This window comes from Pelophylax lessonae (genome assembly GCF_965119305.1).
Source record: "Pelophylax lessonae genome assembly, chromosome: 11".
Taxonomy (NCBI): Eukaryota; Metazoa; Chordata; class Amphibia; order Anura; family Ranidae; genus Pelophylax; species Pelophylax lessonae.
This window is the reverse complement of record NC_138778.1, coordinates 40,209,695-40,221,030: the sequence shown is the minus strand read 5'-3', so window position 1 is coordinate 40,221,030 and position 11,336 is coordinate 40,209,695. Positions and strand designations below refer to the sequence as shown.

The 11,336-nt window shown below is 41.3% G+C and overlaps 1 protein-coding gene across 9 annotated transcripts in view; it reads left to right on the top strand.

Moving 5' to 3' along the window:
* Window positions 1-2,619: 2,619 nt before the first annotated feature.
* Window positions 2,620-11,336, top strand: part of PTPRT (protein tyrosine phosphatase receptor type T) — a 677,999-nt gene continuing 669,282 nt past the window's right edge. For 3 of the 9 annotated variants that reach the window (XM_082271832.1, XM_082271829.1, XM_082271825.1), the window contains exon 1: window positions 2,622-3,065. In XM_082271832.1, coding sequence (XP_082127958.1) covers window positions 2,990-3,065 — 76 coding nt within the window. In that variant the 5' untranslated portion in view covers window positions 2,622-2,989. Of the gene's footprint in view, window positions 3,066-11,336 lie in introns of all 9 variants that reach the window. The other 6 variants (XM_082271830.1, XM_082271833.1, XM_082271828.1 and 3 more) reach the window with 4 other exon arrangements.

The window sequence follows — 11,336 nt, the reverse complement described above, 5'->3', positions numbered from 1 at the left end:
GTTGCGCGCTTTTGGTGCGTTTTCTGAAAGCGCACCAAAGATACAGCATGCAGGAGTTTTAGTACACTTTCAGAAAACGCGCCAAAAATGCACAACCTATTAGAAAATCTATGGGACTGCAGATAAAAACGAGGTAAAAACGCAGATAAACCGCACCACAGGGCAACAGTATGAACTATTAGGTCGCATTTTTGGGCACGTTTTCGGAAAGCGCACCAAAGATGCAGCATGCAGGAATTTTAGTACACTTTCAGAAAGCGCGGCAAAAATGCACAACCTAATGGAAAATCTATGGGACTGCAGCTAAAACACGTTAAAGCCGCAGATAAACCACACCGCAGAGCAGCAGTGTGAACTATTAGGTGACATGTTTAAAGCGCATTTTCTGAAAGCGCACCAACAATGCAGCAGGCAGGTTTTTTAGTACGCTTTCAGGAAACGTGGCAAAAATAGCCGACCCAATAGAAAACCTATGGGACTGCAGCTAAAACGCACAAAAACTGCGGCTAAACAAAATTGCAGCGCAGCAGTATGAAGTATTACGTCGCACGTTTTTGTGTTTTTGACGCACTTTCTGAAAATGTGTACTAAAATTCCTGCATGTTGTATCTTTGGTGCGTTTTCAGAAAACGCACCAAAGATACAACATGCAGGAATTTTAGTACACATTTTCAGAAAGTGCGTCAAAAACACACAACGTAATAAAAAAAAACAATGGTGTTGCAGCTAAAACTAGCAAAAAAACTAGGCTAAACCGATCCGCAACACGGCAGTATGAAGTATTAGGATGCGCGTTTTTTGGCGCGTTTTCTGAAAATGCACCAAAAGATACAATATGCAGGAATTTTAGTACACATTTTCAGAAAAGTGCATCAAAAACACAACGTAATAAAAACAAATCAATGGCGCTGCAGCTAAAATGAGCAAAAAGTGCGGCTAAACCAAACCGCAGCGCAGCAGTATAAAGTATTAAGTCACACGTTTTTGGCGCGTTTTCAGAAAGCGCACCAAAGATACAACATGCAGGAGTTTTAATACACTTTCAGAAAGCACACCAAAAATGCCAACCTAGTAGAAAATCTATGGGAATGCAGCTAAAGCGCGTTAAAACCACAGATAAACCACACCGCAGCGCAGCAGTGTGAGCTATTAGGTTCCACGTTTTTAGCACATTTTCTGAAAGAGCACCAACAATGCAGCAGGCAGGACTTTTAGTACGCTTTCAGAAAGCGCAGCAAAAACATGTGACCTAATAGAAAACCTATAAGACTGCCGCTAAAACATGCAAAAACCGTATGAAGTATTAAGTCGCACGTTTTTGGCGCGTTTTCTGAAAATGCACCAAAGATACAACATGCAGGAATTTTAGTATACATTTACAGAAAGTGCGTCAAAAACACACAACGTAATAAAAAAAAATCAATGCCGCTGCAGCTAAAATGCGCAAAAAACGCGGCTAAACCAAACCGCAGCGCAGCAGTATAACGTATTAAGTCGCGCATTTTTGGCGCATTTTCAGAAAGCGCACAAACGATACAGCATGCAGGACTTTTAGTACACATTTACAGAAAGTGTGTCAAAAACACACAACGTAATAAAAAAAAATCAATGGCGCCGCAGCTAAAACGTGCAAAAAACCCGGCTAAACCAAACTGCAGCGCAAAAGTATAAAGTATTACTTCCCAGGTTTTTGGCGCATTTTCAGAAAGCGCACCAACGATACAACATGCAGGAGTTTTAATACACATTTACAGAAAGTGCGTCAAAAACACACAATGTAATAAAAAAAAACTAATGGCGCTGCAGCTAAAATGCGCAAAGAACGCGGCTAAACCAAACCGCAGCACAGCAGTATAAAGTATTAAGTCGTGCATTTTTGGTGCGTTTTCAGAAAGCGCACCAACGATACAACATGCAGGACTTTTAGTATGCATTTACAGAAAGTGCGTCAAAAACACTCAACGTAATAAAAAAAAAAACAATCGTGCTGCAGCTAAAACACGCAAAAAACGCGGCTAAACCAAACCGCAGTGCAACAGTAGGAAGTATTAAGTCGCACGTTTTTGGGGCATTTTCTGAAAATGCACCAAAGATACAACATACAGGACTTTTAGTACACATTTACAGAAAGTGCGTCAAAAACACACAACGTAATAAAAAAAATCAATGGGGCTGCAGCTAAAATGAGCGAAAACCAAACCGCAGCTTGCCTAAAGATGCAGCAATTTTTCGAAACTGTATAGAAACGCAGCGCACAGATATAAACAGTTACATCGGGGGCTGTTTTAAATGCGCTTTTGACGCGCTGAGCAGGTGCATTATAGCGTGCCCAAAGCTCACAGATGTGAACAAGCCTTTAACATCCAAAGAGTTACATTGACCAAAAATAATCTAAATTACTTGTCATAGGACTTTCCGACCCCCCAGTGCCATCTTCACTTGTTGCAGGGAGCGGACATCCCTAAATAGCATTGTGTTGCAATATAAAGGCTTCTAACAAGCCCTTCTTTTATCCAGCCCAACGCACTAACGTAACTTCTCCAATCATCCCCCCCATGTAGGGAGCCTTCCTGGACGTCATGATTCTATAGCGCTGCTCCTGTTGCTGCATTTTACATCTTCCCTATATGAACTGGAACATGCAATGTTGAAGATTTGGGCTGATGATTTAACCCTTGCAGGCTGCGTTGCGGTGCAGCTGGCGGCTGCTGGCAGGGAGGGGAGGGAGGAGAGGAAGGCAGGCATTAGGGCTCCGGGGAAATCTTTAAACTGTTCTCTCTCTCGCTCTCTCTCAATCCTTCCTCGATCAGTTAAAGCCACTTCAGTTGCGAGCACGGCATCTGAGCAACAGCGGCGGTGTAGCTAACAAGTAAACTGCAGCCTATGCCAGCCCTTCTCCCTTGCCTAGCCGCCGTTGCCCTCACCTTTGCAGGCATGTCTATAGGATGTTAACCCCCCTTACTTTGGTGGATACTCTCCGCAGGTGACAATGCATGGGTCTCTCTGTCAGCTCATCCTGGTACTCCTCCAGCTCTTACGAACAGCAAGAGGAGAGGTATCTGCAGGTAATGTAAACTTTACTGGTCTTCTTCAAATGCTTTCTCTGCTCCAGATTAGCAATGGCTGCATGCGTTAACTTACTAAATGCAGATATAGCAGTTAACGTTTCAACTGTCACACTTTTTTTTTTCCTACTGATGAGGACAGTAAAAGAAAGTGTTGGCTGCCCATTGATCTAACTTAACAGGACAGGTACAGTGCTGGGTCCACCAATGCACCTTGCCTGCTGGTTATCATGGTACAATCAGTTTTGGGTTGCTGTCAAGATGTCTAGAAGTAGCCTGATAGCAGATTGCCAGGGCATGATGGGTTCGTTGCTTGCTGTCCAAAGATGGACCTGTCCTTCTGTTGTCTAGGGAGAATTAAACTGTTTTGGGTTCAGGTTTTGGATTGCCAGGATAGGACAGGACAGGACAGGTACAGTGTTGGGTTGGGATTTTATAACGATTTACCTGGCTTTCAGTTCTCAAAGTAGAATTAAACTGTTTTTGGTTTGAAATGCAGAATGCCAGGACAGGACTGGTACACTGTTGGGTTGTGATGTCCAAAGATGCACCTAAGGACAGGTACAGTGTAAGGTTGTGATGTCCAAAGACGTACCTGAGAATAGGTACAGTGTTGGGTTGTGATGTCCGAAAACATACCTATCTTTGTACTATTAAGGTAGAATTAAACTATTTTTGGATTTAATGGTAGATTGCCAGGACAGGACAGGTACACTGTTGGGTTGTGATGTCCAAAGAAGCACCTAAGGACAGGTACAGTGTAAGGTTGTGATGTCCAAAGACGTACCTGAGAACAGGTACCGTGTTGGGTTATGATGTCCGAAAACATACCTATCTTTGTACTATTAAGGTAAAATTAAACTATTTTTGGATTTAATGGTAGATTGCCAGGACAGGACAGGTACACTGTTGGGTTGTGATGTCCAAAGAAGCACCTAAGGACAGGTACAGTGTAAGGTTGTGATGTCCAAAGACGTACCTGAGAACAGGTACCGTGTTGGGTTATGATGTCCGAAAACATACCTATCTTTGTACTATCAAGGTAGAATTAAACTATTTTTGGATTTATTGGTAGATTGCCAGGGCAGGACAGATACAATGTTGGGTTGGGGTGTCCAAAAGACGCACCTGAGGACAGGTACAGTGTTGGGTTATTATGTCTTAAAGCATACCCATCTTTGTACTATTAAGGTAAAATTAAACTATTTTTGGATTTAATGGTAGATTGCCAGGACAGGACAGATACAATGTTGGGTTGGGATGGCCAAAAGATGCACCTAAGGACAGGTACAGTGTAAGGTTGTGATGTCCAAAGACGTACCTGAGAACAGTTACAGTGTTGGGTTATGATGTCTGAAAACATACCTATCTTTGTAAGATCAAGGTAGAATTAAACTATTTTTGGATTTAATGGTAGATTGTCAGGACAGGACAGATACAATGTTGGGTTGGGATGGCCAAAAGACGCACCTGAGAACAGGTACAGTGTTGGGTTATGATTTCCGAAAGCATACCTATCTTTGTACTGTCAAGGCAAAATTAAACTATTTTTGGATTTAATCGTAGATTGCCAGGGCAGGACAGATACAGTGTTGGGTTATGATTTCCAAAAGCTTACCCATCTCTGTATTATCAAGGTAGAATTAAACTATTTTTGGATTGAATCGTAGACTGCCAGGGCAGGACAGGTACAATGTTAGGTTGCAATGTCCAAAAGCTTACCCATCTCTGTATTATCAAGGTAGAATTAAACTATTTTTGGATTGAATCGTAGACTGCCAGGGCAGGACAGGTACAATGTTAGGTTGAAATGTCCAAAAGCTTACCCATGTCTGTATTATCAAGGTAAAATTAAACTATTTTTGGATTTAATTGCAGGCTGCTAGGACAGGACAGGTACAATGTTGTGATGTCCAGAGATCACGTCTTTTTTTTTTTGTATTTTAAAGGTAGAAGGAAATTGTTTTGGGTTTAGATGGCAGATTGCCAGGACAGGACAGGTACACTGTTGGGTTGTGATGTCCAAAGACGCACCTGGCTATCTGATTTCAAGGTACAATGTAACTGTTTTGGGTTCTAACAGTAGATTTCCAGGACAAGACCGGTCAATTGCTGGATGCAATGTCTAAGGATGGACCTCTGCCTGTTGTCAAGATAGAATTAAAACTGTTATGGGATGGGTTCCTTTAAATGCAAAGAAATATTTAGATTGCGGATTGTCAGGACACAAAAGGGACATTACTGGGTCTTATGTCCAAAGGTATACCCGTCTTTCTGATGCCAAGGTAGACTGGAACTGTTTTGAGATCTGGTTGTAGATTGCCAGGACAGGACAGGTACATTGCTGTTCAAATATGCACCTGTCCTGTTATCAAGATAGAATCAACTTTGGGTTCCTTTTAAATGTAAAGAACTGTTTAGATTGTGGATTGTCAGGATACAACAGGTACATTACTGGGTCTTATGTGCCAAGATAGACCCATCTTTCTGATGCCAAGGTAGAATCAAACTGTTTTGGTTCTGGTTACGATTGCCAGGACAGGGCATTGCTGCATTTGATGTCCAAAAATGTTATCAAGGTAGAATCAGCTTTGGGTTCCTCTAAATGTAATGAAGTATTTCAATTGCAGATCACCAGGACAGGGCAGGCATAATGCTAAATGTGATCTCGAAAGCTGACGTCTATTTTCTAAGTAGAATCAAACTGTTTTTGGTTATGTGTCAATGTAAAGTAGTATTGCAGATTATCAGGACAAGACTAAGCCGAGCTGGGTTTCTGTATAATGCCAAGTATATAAGTCATGGATCAGACCCTGCTGAGTTCCTATGTAGTATTTAGAACCCTACTGATTACTAAGGTAACATTGGAAAGGACTATTTTCTGTGTAATATCCAGTGATGTGCTGTCTATGCTGTAGAATAGCAGGAGAGAATCAGTGCAGATTAGCTGGCTTCTGTATACTGTCCAGCAAAGCAATGACCAAGGGCTGTTAGGACAGCATCAGAGCTGCTGAGTTTATAAGAAATTTTCAGTAATATATACTGTAATATCAAAGTAGTTCTGGAAAACGTTGGGTTTCTATATAATGTCCAATGACTGGGTCACACAGTGATGAATATTGAATGTCCAGTGATACCGTCAGTCCTGTTGGGATCTTATGGAATGCTCAGCAGTCTTTTTAACTGTATATATGTTCTGCTTGGTTTTTCTACTACCTGATTTTGTGATTGTACATAAAAAAGGAAAAAATGCTTTCAAATCTTTATGTAAAAGAACGTTTTTTAAGACAATGATATTAAATGATTTCATGATGTCTGAATGATAAAAAATGTTTCCAATTAATGGAACCTATCTATAGTCTGCCTGTATTTCAACTATATTTGTCATTTTATATTTTACCCTTACTGCTGTTGAGGATAGACTAGATGTGCATGTGTATATATATATATATATATATATATATATATATATATATATATATATATGTGTATATATGTGTATATATATATATATATATATATATATATATATATATACCGTATATATATATATATATATACCGTATATATATATATATATATATATATATATATATATATATATATATATATATAAAAAGAGCTTCTGCTGTAAGAATTCCAGTCTTGGGTTATAGCAAGGTATATAACTGTTGTGGAAGGTACAGTAAGTTCCGGACAGGAGATACCCTTGTGTCCTCTTGCTGTGGTGAGTCAGTAGAGTGTAGGCATGTAAGACATGACAGGCAGGATGAGACTGGCATAATGCCAGGATTTAGGGGTACAAATTGAATTCTGGTGGGGTCGGTAGCTTGTTAGAAGATAATCAGACCCTCACAAGATCCCCCAACCTTCAAACACTTGTGTGACATGACATTAAATTCAGGACAAGATTGGCATAATGCCAGGATTTAGGGGTACATAATTAATTCTGGTTTAAATCAAAGGGGGTGGTAGATTGTTAGAAAATAATCAGACCTGTATAAGATACTCACACCCCTATAGGATCCCCCATGACTTGATCAACCTTCAAACACTTGTGTGACATGACATGTATATGTAAAGCGCTGCATAAATTGACAGCGCTATATAAGTACCTGAAATAATAATAATGACACTCAGGACAATATTGGCATAATGCTAGGATTTAGGGGTACAATATTAATTCTGGTTGAAATCAAAGGAGGTGGTAGCTTGTAAGAAAATAATCAGACCCTTATAAGATACTCAGACCCCTAAAGATTCCCCATGACTTGATCAACCTTCAAACACTTGTGTGACATAACATGACACTCAGGACAAGATTGGCATAATGCCAGGATTTAGGGGTACAATATTAATTCTGGTTGAAATCAAAGGGGGTGGTAGCTTGTTAGAAAATAATCAGACCCTTATAAGATATTCAGACCCCTAAAAGTTCCTCCATTACTTGATCAACCTTCAAACACTTGTATGTCATGACATGACTCTCAGGACAAGATTAGCATAATGCCAGGATTTAGGGGTACAATATTAATTCTGGTCAAGATCAAAGGGGGTGGTAGCTTGTTAGAAAATAATCAGACCCTTATAAGTTATGCAGACCCCTAACAGATCCTCCATGACTTGATCAACCTTCAAACACTTGTGTGACATGACATGACACTCAGGACAAGATTGGCATAATGCTGAGATTTAGGGGTACAATATTAATTCTGGTCGAGATCAAAGAAGGTGGTAGCTTGTTAGCAATCATTCAGACCCTTGTAGGATTCCCCATGATTGGTCAACCTTCAAACTCTTTAGGGTAAGCTTCCATTTAACTCAAATTCAGAAGAAACATTGCTTGTAGGGTTTGTTGGGCCCCATATACAGGGCATGTAAGGAATATCTGGCATCAAAGCTAGATGCAAGTTAAAGTGGTTGTAAACCTCAGACATGAAATATGAACAAAGCATATCCCTCTATAGTGTTTACTTGTCTCAACCCAGAGCAGTCATTTCTCTCTGCTGCCCCATTCCTTTGCTATCAGCATGAGTCACTTCTGACAAGTTTTCTTGACGTCAAAAGAAAAACGGTGATGGGAGGGAGCTCCAGCTGATTGACAGCCTTATCTTTTTTCCTGTGGGCTGTGTGAAAGGGGGGAGTGTCCCTTCCCTCCAATCAACTCTCAGAGCTCTCCACTCTGATGTAACCTTTGCTCTCCTCCCCCACTTTTCAGAGCTGAGAGATCCTGTGTAAATTCTTCACTTTGAATGGATGTAAGGGGCTGTAGATAAATAGGTACAGCTTATGTAGAAGGATTTGTTTAATCTCTGTGTATCGCTGGAGGCCAATCCCTTCACTAGGTATATGTAAGGCTTTACAACCACTTTAATGAAACCTCCTTGTGCCAGATATCCTTCTTTTACAAGTACTGTCTTTATTGTATGTACAGCAATGTTGAATGCCGCACTCGTTTTCTCTAATGCCACCCAGGCAATTTACCTAACTCCTCGTACACACGCATCGATAGTTGGCCGTAAATTTTCGGCCAACGTCCGATCGGCCGATTTTCGGCTTGTTAGTATGATGCTTTCGACAACCGACTCCGACTTTTTCGGCCAAACAAAATCTGGTGTGCAGGCTATAAAATTTTTGTTGGCCGTCAACAGAACGGCCGATTTTCCGTCAATCAGTACAGATTTCGGCAGACAAAAATCTGATGAGCAAGACTGGGCATGCTCAGAGAAGAAAAAACACACGGAAAGTAAACCATCACATGACATCACTTCTGAAGTTGTTTTTTGTTGGCCGATAAAATTTGTGTGCAGCCTAGAGCATATTTCAACCAACACAACAACACTGGACAAAAGACGGCCGATCGGTCGGCTGATAATCGTTGTGTGTGTACGAGGCTTAAGTGTGCTTCTAACTACAACATAAATAGAGTTAAAACCCAAGATATACCCAACAATTTACTTTCTCTACTAGATTTGAGTCCTCATTTATTTTGGACAATTGGATGACTATGTGCCATGCTATATTAGGCTGTTCTTCATATGTTCTATGAGATACTTTTATTAGTCAAGATATGTAACTTTTTCGAAGATCCTTTATTTGTGGAAGGTTCCCATTACCTGTTCTCCTGGGTTACAGCTTGAACCCATTAGGAGTGACCCATAGGGAGGACATGGACACGCTATTCCTATTATTGCAACCCCATTGACTTCCACTTCTACATTATTTATATTTATTAACTTTTTGTTATCGCTCATTGACTCTCTCTATATCTTGTATACCATTTGCTCACTCCATATTTGGACTCTATCTTCTTTACATTTTTGTTGTATCCTTTTTACACTTCTGTTGTATCTATTGTTTGTACATAACTCTAATAAAATACTTTGAACGAGAAAAAACCCAAGATATACCATCCATTAAAATATATATAAGCCCTGGGGAAGGAGAATTTGTGGACATACCCTGAAACGTGTTAGTGTCAACTGTTGCTTGACCATTTAATTTGGACGAGTTTATTTCTCGACCAATTCCCAAAGGCTTGCTATCCATTTACTCCATATCAACACCAAGTAGAACTTTCTTGTACAACAACTGTCTTCATTGTAATTTCAGCAATGGCAGATGTTTCAAATCACAGAACTACCCATAATGGAGAGTTGACTGACTGACATGTCATCTATTGAGAGTGCTAGGATTTTCAGTTGGCCTCCCACGCTACAATCTAATTTCCCTTAGATTTACCAACGCCCTGGGCTTTTTTTCAGCGGGAACGTGGGGGAACGCAGTTCCGGCACCTCCAGCACTGAATGTATGCCATGGCAAGGGGTGGTGGAGGGTCTACCGATGCTTGCTACAGGGGGATCTATGTATGCTGGAGGGGATCTATTTTTGCATGAAAATCTATTGTTGCTGGTGGAGGATCTTTTGATACTGGGGGTTGATTGTTGCTGGAAGGGATCTACTGTTTGGGGAGAGGGTCTACTGTTGCTGGCTGCTAGAGAGTCTATTGATGCTGGCTGCTGGGAGATCTTTTGCTCCTGCTCCTCGGGGTCTATTGCTGCTGGGGGGGGTCTTTTGCTGCTGGCTGTGGGGGGTCAATTTTATTGCTTTTCTTGTTATCATAACTAAATTCCATACATTACACTACAAAATTATACTTGGCTCTTACAAAATTATACTTGGCTCTATATTCTCTAAAAGGGGCTGTACTGGAAGCTGGGTAGGGGGTGGATCCAAGGGTCGGTGCTCAGAGGTGGGTAGGGGTGGATCCAAGGGTCGGTGCTCAGAGGTGGGTAGGGGTGGAACCAAGGGTTAGTGCTCAGAGGTGGGTAGGGGTGGAACCAAGGGTTAGTGCTCGAAGGTGGGTAGGGGTGGAACCAAGGGTCGGTGCTCAGAGGTGGGTAGTGGTGGAACCAAGGGTTAGTGCTCGAAGGTGGGTAGGGGTGGAACCAAGGGTTAGTGCTCGAAGGTGGGTAGGGGTGGAACCAAGGGTCGGTGCTCAGAGGTGGGTAGGGGTGGAACCAAGGGTTAGTGCTCGAAGGTGGGTACGGGGGGAACCAAGGGTCGGTGCTCAGAGGTGGGTAGGGGTGGAACCAAGGGTTAGTGCTCGAAGGTGGGTAGGGAACTGAGACACAAAGTAACTTAGAAAGAGGAGTTCCTGCACCTATCCTCTGAGAAAAAAAGCTCTGCCAACGCCTATGTAGTGCACAGGCCTTCATGATGGGATATAAATTGAACGGGTTGCTCATGTAGGAGCATGCGCTATACAGTATAGGTGTTGCTAATTTAAAAGAAGAGTTTACAGAAAATGAATTAGATATTAAAATGTGTGTGGTCATCTTATGAATCTCAGATTTTTAAAACTAATGAAATATCTCTAATGTCTGGGTTGCTCCTTTAAGTTATTACTACGTATTTTGTTAGGGACATGTCACGGGCTTCTTTAAATTTGGCTGCCATTGATTTTTCCACTGCATCTGAAAATATTGTTCATGCTTCATACAATCACCACAGGGAGTGGATGACATATTATCTCCATACATGGCCAGTTTAGAGGAGATGGGGGTAAAAAAAAAATAAAAGTGTTTCATATTTAGGGGAGTAAAGTAGAGACACGAGAGACATTGGTCACCCAAGGACTAGACAATAACCCCTAGTAGATTAACTCTGTGCTTTGAGGCTGACCCCCTCCGTGCCTGGGATTGCTGACCAATTTAGCTTCAAAGCTCGTTAACACTTAGCTGAGGCTCTGAGCTCTATTGTGATCACAGC